General features: G+C 46.0%; 1 protein-coding gene across 3 annotated transcripts in view; it reads right to left on the bottom strand.

The window, feature by feature from the left end:
- dph6 (diphthamine biosynthesis 6) overlaps positions 1-18244 on the bottom strand; it is an 89805-nt gene that overhangs the window by 45737 nt on the left and 25824 nt on the right. For 2 of the 3 annotated variants that reach the window (XM_035743186.1, XM_035743188.2), the window contains 7 exons: positions 13728-13801; positions 12763-12881; positions 4255-4316; positions 3905-3999; positions 3720-3813; positions 1505-1646; positions 1091-1213 (listed from right to left, as the gene is read on the bottom strand). In XM_035743186.1, the coding sequence (XP_035599079.1) occupies positions 1091-1213; positions 1505-1646; positions 3720-3813; positions 3905-3999; positions 4255-4316; positions 12763-12881; positions 13728-13801 (709 nt within the window). The remainder of the gene's footprint in view (positions 1-1090; positions 1214-1504; positions 1647-3719; positions 3814-3904; positions 4000-4254; positions 4317-12762; positions 12882-13727; positions 13802-18244) is intronic. The other variant, XM_035743187.2, reaches the window with a different exon arrangement.

The following is an 18244-nucleotide window of genomic DNA, read 5'->3' on the forward strand; positions in this document are numbered from 1 at the left end:
GTTCAGCCGCGTACCACGATTAAATATGCTTTTCATCTTTCTACCCTTTTTCTCTCCCCCCCCCCCATTCAGATGCACCATTAAAGTGTGCACTTTTAGAAAAAGTTCTGCAGGGCGAAAAAGAGCTAACCCACACAGCGTGCCTGTGTAAGTGTGTGAGAGTGAGTGTCTGTTTGAAGAGGAGCGGCGTGTGCTCCGCTCTGGGTTCATTTCAATTGTCTGTCCATTCCGTCCCTGTGATGGACAAAGCAGCTGACACGTGGGCCTCTTTAACACTTTGCCTCCCAAACTTAAAAAGAGCATTTGTGAATACAGAGCTGACCGCTCCCCTGCTTTTTGCTCAGGCCCAGCCTGCCGCATCTCTTCAAGTGCATTTTGCTAACACAACAAGGAGAAAGAAAGGTGTCCTGGGAACAAAGGAGTTTTCCCCCTTCGTTTTCTCAATTGTCTGGTTTGAGGGTTAAACCTCGCAAAGGGGTTACAGAGCACTGTCCACCACTCCAATATCCCAAGCACCAACCACTCCACTATTCCAAGCACCAACCACTCCAATATCCCAAGCACCAACCACTCCAATATCCCAAGCACCAACCACTCCAATATCCCAAGCACCAACCACTCCAATATCCCAAGCACCAACCACTCCACTATTCCAAGCACCAACCACTCCAATATCCCAAGCACCAACCACTCCAATATCCCAAGCACCAACCACTCCAATATCCCAAGCACCAACCACTCCAATATCCCAAGCACCAACCACTCCAATATCCCAAGCACCAACCACTTAATACATTCTATATTCCTGATATCTCCTCTAGTAAAAGCAGTCCCGAACCTTCTCTTCCCTCAATAGCTCTAAATGTTTATTTGATTGAAGCGAACATAGATTATTTAGGGTTAGGGCATTAGTCTGAGTTTGTGACTTATCACTAGAGTTCCTGAGAACCTAAAGAATTTTCAAGTAGCCTTGGGAACGTTTTACAAGTCTGTTTTTTGAACTTGTGATGCACTAGTTTGCAGCATCAGAGTTACAAACTAGTTTGCAGTCAGTATACTTTCCCCCCAGTTTTGCTGTACTGAACTGCACCTTGTAGCAGAGTGAATGCTGTATTGGTCTGACTCTGGATCCCTGGGTCTGGGCTGTGAAGCCCGGTGATGCCTGAGATCCACTGGTAGCCCCTGGAGCTTTTAGGTGAGCAGGACGGGAAGTCTGGAGGGAGAGATATGTTTTGGAAGATATGAAGAGTATTTTTAACAGCAAAATCATATGTATACGACAGCTAAGTAATAGTTCATTCAGAATTATGGACAGTATGGACCGTAATAAAAAATGTCATTCCTAAACAGTCATAAATGTATGCTCTTAGAACGACAGCTCTTGTCAAGTGATCACTCAAAAGAGCTAGCATAATGACACTGGCCACATGACACAGAGCACGCACACACACGCACACACACACACGCACACACACACACGCACACACACACACACGCGCCTCACCATGGCCTCGATGACAACTAAGGTCGCCATTTGATGTAAATTCTTCCTGGATGTCTTCAGCTTGATCAGCCTCCTCAGTCATCTTTTCAATGACACTCTGGCAAGGACAACTACCGAGGGGCAAAGCACTCGCCACCGGGCCCTGCAGTAAAACACCAGCAGGGGGATACATCAAGCCAAACAGACACAGCCCCAAAATCACATAACTACACACAACCAGCGCAAACAACCAAACAGAGCTCAATTTGTTTTTTCAATACGCCGCCACTACACAGGCTAGGCTATGGATGTCACTATGTTTCTGACGAGGGCCTAGCCACAAATAACTTCAAGGTGAATGAATATGAAACAACATGCTAACATATTCATGAATTACACCAAGCAGGGAGGGGCGGCAGGCGGATGGATTTTCTGATACTGTAAATTCAATCATGCCGGCTGTCACTCTTCTTGACTCTAGCTTTGCTTTGACATGCTTTGGGTTTCACCACACTGGTGTTTTATTCATTTGTTTATTTACAACTTTGCCTCCATACCCTCTTCTTAAATAAAAATAAAAAACATTAGCATTCTCAACGGCGTACATATTACCTGCCAAATTCCACCAGGGCGTAAAACATTTAAATACATATTTCAAATGTTCTTAGCAACTAATCCCCGATCCCCCTTCACCCCCACCTTCCTGCTGTCAGCTGCATTTGACCATATGATAATCAAATTAATTATACTGCAGCCTCTCTCGGTTGCTGCCTACACAGTGAGGGAAAACTGAGGGGCAAATGATGGAGGGCCGTAATGCCCCCCCCCCCTGTGTTGCCCACCGCCCGCCCCAGTGCCGTCTCCTCTAGTCCTCTAGTGCTGGTGTCAGGGCTGATCTGTCACCCTGATGGAAAGAGCTTTGGACTGCAGCATGAGGGCAGGTTCTCCTCTCCCCTGAGTCCCAGGCCCAGGGAATCTCCCTGCTCTTCCCTCAAACAGCGACCCGGGGGGGGTTGTGGGGATGTGTGTGTGTGTGTGGGGGGGGTAGAAAATACATAGCTGTAGGTATGGAGGATGGAAGCTGGAGGGTCACCGGGGTTGAAGGGTATGATTTCTGTCCATAATAACACACACAAACACACACAAAAACCATACCCTGGAGCACTGGCCTGCTAGGGGCCGCTCCCACCCGTGTGACCCCTGTGATCCCCTGTGAACCCCCTGTGTACCCCCTCACACACAAACATACACACAGATTAATGCAGCTCGTACAGCTCCTCTCCTCCACGAGATACAACTCTCATCCTCTTTGTTCCAAGTTGGTTCTTTCGCTCACCATTCTTTAATGGTTTTCTTTATTACAAATACAATGCATAGAGTAACTGACAAAGATGCTGTTGTTTACTAAGCTTGTGGCTTTTATTTCGTTTCCCGTCTTTCTCTTAGTCACTGGTTGTAGGCTCCAATCCGCTAAGATAATTAGTGGCGACCAGACCAGACCACTGTAATACTGTTCAACGGAGGGGCTGTTGTGTTACACACAACCTTAACTGACATCATAGTTAACTGTGTAGACCTAGGTTGACCAAATCTAAGGATACATACACTTCTTGGTCCTCTTCTACCCTACCAGACCAGAGGCAGCCAGAACGAGAACAATGTTGCAAGGTGAAAAGTGACATGAGTCGATCCAGTGTGTTGCATGGGTACATACAGTCAATGTGCAGAAAGCCAGGGCATTATCCCTATGACTTTATCCCCCCACCTTTACTCACCTCTACCATTCCTTACTCCGCTCCACCCCCCTCCACCCCCCCACCGTGTTCGCTTAACCAGCTACCGGAATCCTAAATGCCTTCATTTGAGCAGACATGTTTATTAAGCCAGGCCTAGTTTCAGGCAGGAGTGAATATTGCAGATGTCAAAGTAGGCCATGTGGGGCCAGAGGAGAGAGCGGTGGAGAGATGGGAGGGAGACCCTCTAGAGGCTGATCTCTCCCCTGCCCCACAGTGCTTCCCATCCTTATCACGTATCAAAAAAGCAACTGTTAGGGACTGTTCGATTCTATTGATTTTGTTTATGAGTGACTTCTGTATCAATGGTGTGCAAGACAAATGTATTTATGGTAATATCCTTAATATTATAAAGTAAAACATTGAATTGCATTTACATCTTCAACTGAAACGACTAAACGCCGACACAAAAACAGCCTAACTCTGCAAGAAGGAAGACTTACATTCACCTTGTCCTCTGTGTGCATCATGCTGAAGTGCAGGTAGCCAACCGGAGCAAAGGCATCTGCAGAGTGGATCACTGTCTCCATAGCATCACTGCAGAAAGAGGAAAAAAATATTATTACTATATACTTTCTTGTCTGTACATTCATTTCAAGAAAGATACAACTTTCAATGCTGGACTTACATAACAAGTCTCTTCTTGAACAGAGGACAATCGAGAGTAAATGTCTCGTACTCGCCCCCTTCTCCACAGACATGGACTCCATACTTCTCAGAAAGCTGTCCAACAAAAACATGTTCATAATCATTTCATTTTAAGATCCAGCCTAAAAGCCATCACTTTACTCTAAATCTAAATGTTTGAAACACTAGCCAAAACATCACTGTTGGTCATATATTGAGTCTTTAGATTAAACTCAATGCTGCTAAGAAAGCAGTAACAGTTTGAAAGCAGACCACTCTTTAGTGAGTTCATTCAAGGTGACATAAGTATATAACAAAGCCAGATCCAGCTTGGTGAGGTAATGCTCTGACCTGAGTTAGATAGGGCTCCATGTCAGCCAGAGATTTCCCCAAGTGTTTCTCAGGATCCAGCCCTGCACACACACACACACACACACACACACACACACACACACACACACACACACACACACACACACACACACACACACACACACACACACACACACACACACACACACACACACACACACACACACACACACACACACACACACAGAGAGAGAGAGAAGGAGGCCTGATCAGGGACAGAGAACAGTGATTGAAGATGACAGGCGCTGATGCTTTACGGGCAGTCACACAGACACACACGTAAACCTCCACACTGGATCTATTTATTTGACTTTGCAAGTAGTGTACACAGATCTCTCCGGGTAAGGGTAACAGTTTTCAGTCTCAGCGGGGCGAAAAGAGAGAAGCACCCCTCATCTGGTTCCCTTTGATAACCTAAACTCTGAGAGAGGGAGAGAAAGGGAGAGAGAGGTCCTGTTTATTTGCCTTCCCACTCTCCTTCCTCTTACACGGTGCATGGAAGTGACTCACAGGCCCTCAGCTTTGTGTGGGGCAGCAGAGAGAAAAACAGGAGGAAGAGTGCTGTGTCTGTTCACCCAGCCAGTACCCACCAGTGCCACATTCCAAGAACCCCATTACCTCTTATTTCAGTCTCTTCGTCCTCATTTTACTTCAGATCAAAGCTTAGAGAACAAAAAGACCCCACCTTTGAATGTCACTCAATTCTTAGAGGTCCCAACATTAGCCAGTAATAGCCACCATGGCCGTATTAATGGCTTAGCATGTCAATTAAGTTGCAGTACTTGTGCATTAAGGGCACTAACAGTCTGTGTTCCACTCTACCTAAGTGTCTATGGTTTTATTCTCTGCGTGACACAAAATCCTGCGTCCACCTGTCAAACTTTTTATGACACCTGTTCCTGATGAAGCCTCCTTTCCGACCTTTAGCTCTTTGATGAGGAGGCTGATGAGGCCACACGATATCTCCTGAGAACAAACAGCTCTGATCCTCAAGTAAACAAGCAATCTACTTATGGTATCAGCCCAGGTGACCCTACTTGCTCTTAACCTCAAACAGCCAATGAGACAGCATGTAACTCAGGAGACACAACAAAGACAAACAGCCAATGAGACAGCATGTAACTCAGCAGACACAACAGAGACAAACAGCTAAACATCAGACGGGAGTAAAGGTGAAACCAGGTGAACACCGTGACCAAGGAGGCTTCATATAAATGATCCTAATGTGGTTTCCTGGTCATGCTAGAGTCTCAGCCAATCCAATCTAGCTCGCCTATCTGATTCTATAGCCATGGAGACTACCATAGACAAGATTAGCAAGGCTATGTTCAGCTTCATGTGACTGAGAGGCTTATTGGTGGCTCACTTAGTTTCACCCATATCCAATGTCTTCTCAGTGTGGCTTTTCATACACAGTCTGACACATTAACAAACAAGTAATTACCTACAGTATAACAAACTGATATGCTATTTTGACATAAGTGCCAACACAACAAACACCATAGTATTCTGTTCCGATATATTTGGTCATCAAAACCTCAAAACATTCATTATCCTATTCAAATGTATTTAATCCTGCTCATTTACAAGTTTCTATGCAATTAGAAGGCAAAAGTTAATCATAACATGAGAAACTATATTCTCTTTCTGTCCGGACAACCTCAAAAGGTCAAGGTTCGATTCCACGGTAGCTCTGGGGAGGGGCATGCAGCATCCCAAAATGGGTTTCAAGTTAAGCCTCAACTAGGCCTCCCCAAGCTTCCAATGGTCTGGCGATGTGAAGGAGCGAGGGAAGACCAGGGGGGAGGGATGGAAGGAGAGAATGAGCCAGGCCCTTGTTCTCCACCCAGGGGAGCTGTGGCCTTAATTAGTATGAGAATATCTAATCTCGTCACCCTCTCATCTTAACCCCGCACAAAGGTAATAAGAGAAAAAGCATTAAAATTCAATCCCATTTAAATATCCTTTTTAATTAGTCATGCCTTTTAACAAATTTTAATGATTGGCTTCAAATTGCTGAGAGGATGTCGCTTTTTTAATGTCTTCATTAACTTAGCCTAGCCTTAAATAATATATGATACATGATTTGATATTTACAGGGAGGGAGGTGGCAAGCGCTTAGGGATGTGCGTGACAGGAATGCGTGATAATATACCATACAGTATATAACTATTCAGACTTGAGATGCCAATCTTCCAATGACATAAAAGTCGTTTCATCTTTATGAAATTCCCCCAGTGAATGAATAATGGCAACAGAAATCTGTTTATCTTCTACTTGCTGAAACATAAGATAGGCCTAACTGAATACTGGACACGTTTTGTGAGTGTCACTCAGTGGCTACGTACTGTGAGCCCAGCCCACCACATTGTTACTGTTAGCTTCATCCAGCAATCTTAACACTGCACTCATTTACATGGTCTTCACATCCCCATCTCCTCTCAACCTGTTTTACAACCTGACCTAAACCCAATTACATAACCTCATTATGCCACATTAAACCCAAATAAGCCCCCTCGAAGCTGCCATTTGTCTGCCGCCAGAGACAGGTTGGCCACACTTTGGAGAGAGGGAAGCTTTCCTGGGAGACAAAAGGAATAGCTGGCCCTTAAAAGGCTTTTTATCCCGTATTATCCTATAAAACCGCAATTAAATTCAGTGAACTTTTCAAAGCAGAGAGTGGAGTAATGAGGAAACGTGTTTTAAGGGGTACAGTGTTCACAAAATTACTCTGCCAAAGCTTGAAATTAGTGTGGAAAAAGAGCGGTTTTGCCCTATTTGAACAATGACGTCAGTAATATACTCAAGACTATCATAGTGACATGTAAAACTTTGCAAATGCTGTATAAACATGTGTGTTCTGTAAATGTATTGATGGTTATGCTGTACACAAAAAAATAGTATGGAAAGGACACTATCATATCCATTACTACCTGCTTATTAGACTACTACAACAAAAACATTTGAAATGATGCATAATAAACTGATCTTAGAAACAAAATGTTTGAAAAAAAAGTCAGTGTTAACAGAAAGGGGGTTCTCACTCTTCACTGAACTCTGCTTGTGGGTCTCTCTTAGACCTACAGTGGGGGGAAAAAGTATTTAGTCAGCCACCAATTTTGCAAGTTCTCACACTTAAAAAGATGAGAGGCCTGTAATTTTCATCATAGGTACACTTCAACTATGACAGACAAAATTAGAAGGAAAAAAAAATCCAGAAAATCACATTGTAGGATTTTTAATGAATTTATTTGCAAATTATGGTGGAAAATAAGTATTTGGTCAATAACAGAAGTTTATCTCAATACTTTGTTATATACCCTTTGTTGGCAATGACAGAGGTCAAACGTGCAGGTCTACAATTTTGTTTCTGGTGTCCATTGACAGCTCTTTGGTCTTGGCCATAGTGGAGTTTGGAGTGTGACTGTTTGAGATGTGGACAGGTGTCTTTTATACTGATAACAAGTTCAAACAGGTGCCATTAATACAGGTAACGAGTGGAGGACAGAGGAGCCTCTTAAAGAAGAAGTTACAGGTCTGTGAGAGCCAGAAATCTTGCTTGTTTGTAGGTGACCAAATACTTATTTTCCACCATAATTTGCAAATAAATTCATAAAAAATCCTACAATGTGATTTTCTGGATTTTTTTTTCTCATTTTGTCTGTCATAGTTGAAGTGTACCTATGACGAAGTGTACCTATGACGATTACAGGCCTCTCTCATCTTTTTAAGTGGGAGAACTTACACAATTGGTGGCTGACTAAATACTTTTTTGCCCCACTGTATATAGTCAGAGCCAATTATTTCAACAGCAAAACCTTGTGTATACTTTTTACCCACTGGCAAAAGCATAAGCACCCTTCATCAAATGATTAATGTAAACCTCCAGCATGAGTTACCTTCTTAATTTAAACTAGTTGTGTTCTCCTGCTCACTGTCCTTGGCAGTGCTACATTGCACCTAATGCCAAATTAAAACCTGGGAGAGAGATTCTAGATACGGCCAATGCCAGAGCCGAATATCGCAGCCGTCTTAGGATCTGGCATGTCTGCCGACTGACAGCTTGGCTTTAATCCCTGCCTTCAGAGAGAAAAGGGAGAGAAAATTGGATTCAGGATGTGAAACATTTTAGCTTTTAAATGCATGAAATAAGCATCTCCCGCTAGAAGGTGAGCCGCGTCAAGCCGTTGAACAATGCTCTCAAAGACCTTAGTGAAAACAATAGCTGTTCAGTATCACCTCATCTTTACAGGGGAGAGAGAAAGGGAAAGGAAGGGAGGAGAGAGGGAGGGATGCTGCCACAAACAAAAGATGATAAGATTGAGGTTATATGTGAAATGCGTCCAAGCTCTTATCTGAAATGCAATGTCTCTGAGAGGAATAATAGGCAGGGTGAATAGAGTAGCACCCACCTCAAAGACGGAATCTGTTATATCCAACACATTTAAATGAAAAGATATTGTGAGCAATTAAAACCTTATCCAATGTATATTGCAAGGTTTACACAAATGTTGTCCCTGACTTTTAGGAAAAGACACTAACTGACAATAAAGAGGAGGTATCAATGATATAGAATGGAATTCCATCATTCCTTTTGCATCGTTTGACTCCAATAGGTGCCATTGACTCTTGATGTATCCATTCTAGCAGCAAAATGGACTATTTACATCGACTCCCCCCATTTGTTTTGTACACTGCTGCTACAAGCTGTTTATTATCTATGCATAGTCACTTCACCCCAACCTACATGTACAAATAACCTCAACTAATAACCTGTAACCCCGCACACTGACTCTGAACTGGTACCCCCTGTATATAGCCTTGTTATTGTTATTTTATTGTGTTACTTTTTATTTATTTTTTACTTTAGTTTATTTGGTAAATATTTTCTTAACTCTTCCTGAACTGCTCTGTTGGTTAAGGGCTTGTAAAGTAAGCATTTCACGGTAAGGTCTAAACCTGTTGTATTCGGCGCATGTGACAAATAAAGTTTGATTTGATTTTATATCAAATACTGCTGTTTCAGTTCATTGTGGCAAGCTGGGCCAAAACAGTTGATTATCGAACCTTCCACTAAACTCATAACATTGTTGAGAGATTTATATGACTGAACTGGCCCCACAAGGTCAGGTCAGATGAGCCAATAGACAGGTAAAAAGAAAAGGAGTCTTGTTACTTGGCATGTCAAGCCTAAATGACTAATCCTCCACGTTCTTTTGTCTTTCTGTTGTTAGCAACTTTCCATCCCAACGTGATGGAGGAAAGGAGGGGTGGGTTGGGGGTCTGTGACCTGAGTCAAGGTTAAACTGTGCAACCTGAGGCTGGCGGTTTAGGGTTTACTGTCACTGTGTTAAAGTTGCTTTAATTGTTTTCATCACAATGCTTTACTGTCAGTGGTACATCAAATGTCAACAGCAAATTATAGCACTGCTTGCTTTTCAAGGCTAATTTGGTCCCGGCCATTGAAAGGACAATGGAAGCTGACTTGACTTTCAGAAGAAAACATATCTATTCCTCTGCCCTCTGCCTTGGTGTTTTTGACAGTAGACAAGACAACATCGCATTTCAAATAGACAATTGTCAAACCATTAGGTCTTCTGAAATAACTAAATGAGTCTATGGTTTTAAACTGGAGCTACAGTATGGTCTTCAGTGAATGCAAATTGGTCCATGTTTAATTTTCTCATAACACAAAGGAAGGCCGAGCGCAAAGGGTAGAGCTCAGCTCACAATGTGATAAAAGGTTTCCGACGGAGAAACGCTGATTTCAAAAATGGCAATTATCGCTAAAGCTGCAGAGCAATTAGCTGCTGCAGAGAACGCTGAACCTGCATGTGCACCCACACACACCAACACTAATCAATCAGTTAACTAATTACATTAATATTTAATAGTGGCATTTGGAATGGCCAATTATCACTAGCAAAGAAGAGAGCGGTTGTGCTGTATGTGAAAACATAGAGGACCCTGCTCAGGTAAAACTTCATGATCATCCAATACACATTCACAGAATCTTTTTATTTGGCTTTATAATATTCTGCTGTGCTCAATATCTTAAGACGTGCAATAGCCTTCACTACATAGGATATCAGGAGACAGAAATCTGACAATAATCTTTTTCTGTCTGTTCTTACTCTCTTTTCTCTCCAACTGTGGATTAAAGTAACGTCAGTATGAAAATAAGCGCTTCCTGAGAATTCATTTACAGGATCATCCAGTTTTTGGACAGCTGTCTTTTGACAATAGGGATTTGTCAACTTCAAAATCTCTACCCTTCCCCACCAAAAAAAGCAAAAGCAGTAGGAGATGCGGTTTACCATACATTTTTCACCTGTCTCTCTAAGTAGGCAATGAAGGAATATTACACTGAAACTACCACCCAATATCTATCCCTACACCCCCCAAAGAAAAACCTATCTTGCAGACAGTGCCAGATGAACCAAAAACATCTCTAACATCGCAGCATTCTCTGTCATTTCAGATGTGGCTTTGACCTTTAACCCTGAGAGAGCTGTTATTATCTCTTCCTGAGGTCTGCGAAGGCAAATCCCCCTCGCCCCCTACCTCATCCCCTCAGGTACACCCATCTGTCACCCAATACCCCCCCCAAACAGCACACCTCGCTGCTCAGACCTGCTTCGAACCAAAGCTGCAATTATTTGAGTGGTGCCTTAAAAGGGCCCGAGGCGCTCACGGCCCCATTAAATTCTCTCATTTCTAATTACCCCTGCCTCGGGACAGGTGAGGAGTCAGGGACCACGATAACATCTTCCCCTTCTACCTGTAACCAAAACACTAAATACACACAAACAAACACACACTCACAAAATGAATGTGTGGAATTTTCTTTTAGAGGAGTAGCCTATGTGTTAACAGAAGGGGTTGAAAGCTTGGCGGTACGGTGGCCTGGTCACTGGGGGACATAAGCTTTTAAGGTGAGGTGTTTTCTCTGGCTGTGAATGACTTTGGGCGGTAATTTGAAGGGACTAGCGATGCTGGGGCGATAGCAGAGAGCCGCAGCATACAGCAGAGCAGCATTCCTGGGCCAGACACAAAGAGGCTTTGTCTCGGCGACCAAATGAAGATGACGTTGTTTTTAAAAAGCCCTGCATTAGCATAATTACTATCCCCTCTAACATTCTCCAGGTTCAGTGCGTTCAAACGGGGCGGAAGAAAGGACAGTGTGATCATTGACATCAAAGGGAGAAGAAGTAGCCCAAGTGGAATACACAAGTCAAAAGCAGGTGTTAGTTAAAGCTAGAGAAAGGGACTTCACTTGAGAGAACATAACGATAACGTGTTTACTTTACAGAGTTGCTAGAACACAATGATCTTGCCAGTAAAATTAGAACAGGCTCCGAATTGGATTCTTGCAATTATCTCTCTCTTTTAAAAAAAGTGAAAGATTCAAGTTTGAACAGGGGAAAAGATGAATAACACTTCAAACTTTTAAAAGAAAAAGAGAAATAGTCATAGATACGAAGACTAATGATGCAGGTAAATGAGGAACGACATTCCAACAGTGACCATTTCAATGGTGTTGAGAGACATCTAGAAACCTGAACATGTCACAACGTTCAGTTCACGAGGTCATCAGTCTAGCTGGCATCCCTTTCAACTGATTGCTCCTGAAGGCGACAACAAGCACTTAAGAGCATGTAAACAGTGTCTCCATAATGATCTATCACCCAGAGTCGTTTCAAAGTCAAAAATAACCATTTGCCACATAATTACAATTTATCACTTTCACTATCAAAGGGATCCAACTCAACTGTCAAGTAGATACAGGTAGCACACTGAAGAGAAAGAAAAAACACTTTTCTCTCCTCTTATTCTGCAAGCCAATCCTTCTGTCCCCCAGGCTCAACACTGGCCAAGAAGACAAACCTAGGTGACGATACTTCAACCTTTTCCAATTGTGCCGGAGCTTAAATTAGATATATACTAGATTCTAATCTACTCTTCACGGCCCATAAGTCCTGAGGTAAGCAAAAGTTGTGAGGTAAGCAACACTGGCCTCCCACCACAATAGGGACGCCTGCACGGTGTTATTGACAGGTTTCATTAATGCGCTGTGCAATCACCTGTACAGTTGCTCAACTGCCAAGACCCCCCCCGTCACTCCTCCTCCCTTCTGATTCTTATCTTTCTATTCATAATCTTTTCCACTCTGCTGCACTTGCCCCCTGGCACAAGTCTCAACATTGCTGCTAAAAACCACAGATTGATGATTCGGAACATTGCACATTACTCTCTCTTTCTCTCTTTGGTAACACAAACCCTCCACCTCCCGTTCCCTCCCCGCTCTCAATCTCAAACTCTCCTCACTCCCCTCTAACAAACTCACCTACTTAACCTGTACCTTTTGGACTGAGAAAAGAGCGAGCACTAAGCCGGCAATGAGAGAAGGGCGGTGTTGGACTGCTCACCCGCTGCCCTGATCAAAGAGAGCGAAAGAGAGAGAACGAGAAAAGGAGAGAGACACACCGAAGGCGGCCACTTTGATGAGGAGGGCGTGGAGGTCACATGATATCATCTCGGAGAGCAGGGTTGCCTGGTCACGGCGCCACAGGTAGGCCAGGGGCTGCAGACCCAGTCGCACACACCTGGGAGAACAGGTGAGGGAGGGAGGGAGGGAGGGTGTGGGTCAGAATGAAAAATTACCAGGATCACAACACCTTCAAAGTGCGTCGGGCACTTTCACTAGTTTTGTGGGCAAGCTGCCACACCAAGGCTCAGATGGAACACACTCAGAGCCGTCTCTGGTGCTAGTGGCTTTGTTCAACACATTCAGCAGAAAAGAGGGGAATTAAAGAGGGGTAATTATCTTAAAATGGCACCTCCTTTACACTATAACTGTCTGTGTCACACTCACGCACACACACACACATACACAACACACTCACATAGGCTGTGTGCCGGTAACTGGAGCCGAAACTCTTGGGCGTACATGTCTTTGTCTCAGAGAACGCCTGGCGGTGTGTGAGTGTGTATGTGAGGGAACGAGTGTGTGTGAGTGGCTGAAACAATACATGACTGACAGCAGGATTTGTTCATAAGCTGAGAGCTCTGTGGTTGTGTTGGGAACACAAGATGAGAGAGGCTTGTGCTGGAATGTACCTTACCACAGTGACAGAGAGAGGGAGAGCGAGAGAGAGGCCCATTCTAGGCCTCTCCCAAAGGTACTCTCATAGAAACCCTTTCACCTGTATCCAATGTCCTACTGTATAGTCCTTTCTGATGTCGTGTATAACAATACATTGTTTCCCATTACGTAAGTAAGCCATTGGCCATTCTGGTAATACAACTGTACCATAAAAATACAGCTAGACTGAACATCATGGAGTAAACATATGTACATCATCTTTGTTTGGAATGCAGTGTCTCTCAGGCATGTAGTTATGTGTGTGTGTGTGTGTGTGTTTGTGTGCGTACACACTTGTTCTACTTACACATTTTCCACTCGTACTCTTTGGTAGTCTGAAAGAATGGCCCCTACAGACACCGCCTCGACATCCTCCTTTTCCTGTGAAGAGAAGAGAGGGAAGGAGGAGGAAAATCTTCCTTTAGGAAACGTTATATAATAATAATAATAATAATATATGCCATTTAGCAGACGCTTTTATCCAAAGCGACTTACAGTCATGTGTGCATACATTCTACGTATGGGTGGTCCCGGAATCGAACCCACTAACCTGGCGTTACAAGCGCCATGCTCTACCATAAACGGTTTCCTGTTCCGTCATATGAGTGTTTATTTCAACAAGTCACAGAGTGATGATGATGTCTGCTGATGATCTAATTGAGCCAAAAGGTCACATAACCACCTAAATATCACTTGAAGAACAAAAAGAGAGGACACCATGAGAGAACGATGTCCACGCACGCACGCACGCGCACGCACACGCACGCGCACACGCACACACACACACACACACACACACACACACACACACACACACACACACACACACACACACACACACAGAAAACAGTGTTCTTTCCCTCCATCAGATAGGTGGGGATGTTTACATGATGGTCATATCAAGGCTTTCCTGGCCCTGCACACATCCCCTAGTGAGGGGGGGTGAACTCCTCGTCCTGTCTGGGCCTGGCTGTCTGGGCCTGGCTGGAGCCGGAGCATCAGAACAACAACACTAACACTGGAGCAGCAGAGCCAGTCTGCTTCTTATCAGTAACTTTGTGTGAACTGGACATGGAACTGTCCGACCACACTGCAAGGTCAGCGACCTTTACATAGGGCAGAACTGAGCACGCACTCACACACACTCTTCAGTGAGACCCCATCACATCAGACAGAACTGAGCACGCACTCACACAGACTCTTCAGTGAGACCACATCACATCAGACAGAACTGACCCAGTTAAGTATTAAGCTAGTCAGTTTGCAAAAGGACTCACTGTGCTACTGAGTGAGTCAGGGAGACCAGTCTGGAAAACAAAAGTTAGTAGTTAGGGAGTGTCCTCCAGACATGTTGTCCTCCAGACTCCTAATAGACTCCTAATATCCCACCACAGACCACACATCTACCAACACCAAGCTCCAAAACACAGCATCACCTCGTTGACATAATCTATTAAACACATACATCATATTGGACTAATGTGTCTGTCACACTGCTAAATATTAATCAGATACTTTTTCACATCACATTCATCTTGGGAGATAGCCACACACACAGACTCTGGAGGGAGGCTGTACTGGCCTCCCCACCCACCCACACAGCCCAGCGACATATTCAATCTCAAGCACTGGCCTCCCCACCCACCCACCCACACAGCCCAGCGACATATTCAATCTCAAGCACTGGCCTCCCCACCCACCCACACAGCAACATTTTCAATCTCAAGCACTGACCTCCCCATCCACCCACACAGCCCAGCGACGTATTCAATCTCAAGCACTGGCCTCCCCACCACCCACCCACACAGCCCAGCGACATATTCAATCTCAAGCACTGGCCTCCCCACCACCCACCCACACAGCCCAGTGACGTATTCAATCTCAAGCACTGGCCTCCCCACCACCCACCCACACACAACCCAGTGACGTATTCAATCTCAAGCACTGGCCTCTCCACCACCCACCCACCCACACAGCCCAGTGACGTATTCAATCTCAAGCACTGGCCTCTCCACCACCCACCCACACACAACCCAGTGACGTATTCAATCTCAAGCACTGGCCTCCCCACCACCCACACAGCCCAGTGACGTATTCAATCTCAAGCACTGGCCTCCCCACCACCCACCCACACACACACAGCCCAGTGACGTATTCAATCTCAAGCACTGGCCTCCCCACCACCCACCCACCCACACAGCCCAGAGACGTATTCAATCTCAAGCACTGGCCTCCCCACCACCCACCCACCCACACAGCCCAGTGACGTATTCAATCTCAAGCACTGGCCTCCCCACCACCCACCCACACACAGCCCAGAGACGTATTCAATCTCAAGCACTGGCCTCCCCCACCCACCCACCCACACAGCCCAGTGACGTATTCAATCTCAAGCACTGGCCTCCCCACCACCCACCCACCCACACAGCCCAGTGACGTATTCAATCTCAAGCACTGGCCTCCCCACCACCCACCCACACACAGCCCAGAGACGTATTCAATCTCAAGCACTGGCCTCCCCACCACCCACCCACCCACACAGCCCAGTGACGTATTCAATCTCAAGCACTGGCCTCCCCACCACCCACCCACACACAGCCCAGAGACGTATTCAATCTCAAGCACTGGCCTCCCCACCACCCACCCACCCACACAGCCCAGTGACGTATTCAATCTCAAGCACTGGCCTCCCCACCACCCACCCACACACAGCCCAGTGACGTATTCAATCTCAAGCACTGGCCTCCCCCACCACCCACCCACACACACACAGCCCAGAGATGTATTCAATCTCAAGCACTGGCCTCCCCACCACCCACCCACACACAGCCCAGTGACGTATTCAATCTCAAGCACTGGCCTCCCCACCACCCACCCACACACACAGCCCAGTGACGTATTCAATCTCAAGCACTGGCCTCCCCACCACCCACCCACACACACACAGCCCAGAGATGTATTCAATCTCAAGCACTGGCCTCCCCACCACCCACCCACACACACAGCCCAGAGATGTATTCAAATCAAATCAAATCCAATCAAATTTTATTTGTCACATACACATGGTTAGCAGATGTTAAATGCGCCCAGTGTAGCGAAATGCTTGTGCTTCTAGTTCCGACAATGCCCAGTGATAACCAACAAGTAATCTAACTAACACCCAATTCCAATTCAATCTCAAGCACTGGCCTCCCCACCACCCACCCACACACAGCCCAGTGACGTATTCAATCTCAAGCACTGGCCTCCCCACCACCCACCCACACACAGCCCAGTGACGTATTCAATCTCAAGCACTCGCCTCCCCACCACCCACCCACACACACACAGCCCAGAGACGTATTCAATCTCAAGCACTGGCCTCCCCACCACCCACCCACCCACACAGCCCAGTGACGTATTCAATCTCAAGCACTGGCCTCCCCACCACCCACCCACACACAGCCCAGTGACGTATTCAATCTCAAGCACTGACCTCCCCATCCACCCACACAGCCCAGCGACGTATTCAATCTCAAGCACTGGCCACCCACCCACACAGCCCAGCGACATATTCAATCTCAAGCACTGGCCTCCCCACCACCCACCCACCCACATACAACCCAGTGACGTATTCAATCTCAAGCACTGGCCTCCCCACCACCCACCCACACACACAGCCCAGTGACGTATTCAATCTCAAGCACTGGTCTCCCCACCACCCACCCACACACACAGCCCAGTGACGTATTCAATCTCAAGCACTGGCCTCCCCACCACCCACCCACCCACACAGCCCAGTGACGTATTCAATCTCAAGCACTGGCCTCCCCACCACCCACCCACACACAGCCCAGTGACGTATTCAATCTCAAGCACTGGCCTCCCCACCACCCACACAGCCCAGTGACGTATTCAATCTCAAGCACTGACCTCCCCATCCACCCACACACAACCCAGTGACGTATTCAATCTCAAGCACTGGCCTCCCCACCACCCACCCACCCACACAGCCCAGTGACGTATTCAATCTCAAGCACTGGCCTCCCCACCACCCACCCACACAGCCCAGTGACGTATTCAATCTCAAGCTCTGGCCTCCCCACCCACCCATCCACCCACAGCCCAGAGATGTATTCAATCTCAAGCTCATGAAATCACTCCAGACTGGCACAGAGCACACACACAGACTCACACACACACACCCCGCAGCTTCATTAGTGCATTACATGGCCTGTAATTAGAATGAGGGGCCGGCCTCGGCAGCGGCGCGGTGGAGGGATGCACAAGTTGCCAGTAAATTACCTTGTAGCCATTATCAATTTCCCAGGCTACTGGTCCTTAAGATAACCCCCCCTTCTCCCTGTGGTCCTTCCTGCAATTTCTCTCTGCCTGATAAACATGCTGATTAAAGCGAGCGGCGTGTAAACCTTTGATACTTTTTAAAATGAAATCCATGCCCTGCCTTGGGCCTGACGCTGCTCTGCTCAGCTGCCGCACTGCACAGAGCTCCACACAGATGTGTCAGCTAATCAGATAAATAATATACTGTCTGTGTGTGTTGGGACACACACACACACACACACACACACACACACACACACACACACACACACACACACACACACACACACACACACACACACACACACACACACACACACACACACCAGTCCCTGGGCAGAACGAGGGGACAAGGAGGGAGAGGTGCACACATAAACACACACAGGCAAACAGGGACAGGCTAGGGTAGTACAGGGATAGGCTAGGGTAGTACAGGGACAGGCTAGGGTAGTACAGGGATAGGCTAGGGTAGTACAGGGATAGGCTAGGGTAGTACAGGGA

This window comes from Oncorhynchus keta, chromosome 29, assembly GCF_023373465.1.
Source record: "Oncorhynchus keta strain PuntledgeMale-10-30-2019 chromosome 29, Oket_V2, whole genome shotgun sequence".
Taxonomy (NCBI): Eukaryota; Metazoa; Chordata; class Actinopteri; order Salmoniformes; family Salmonidae; genus Oncorhynchus; species Oncorhynchus keta.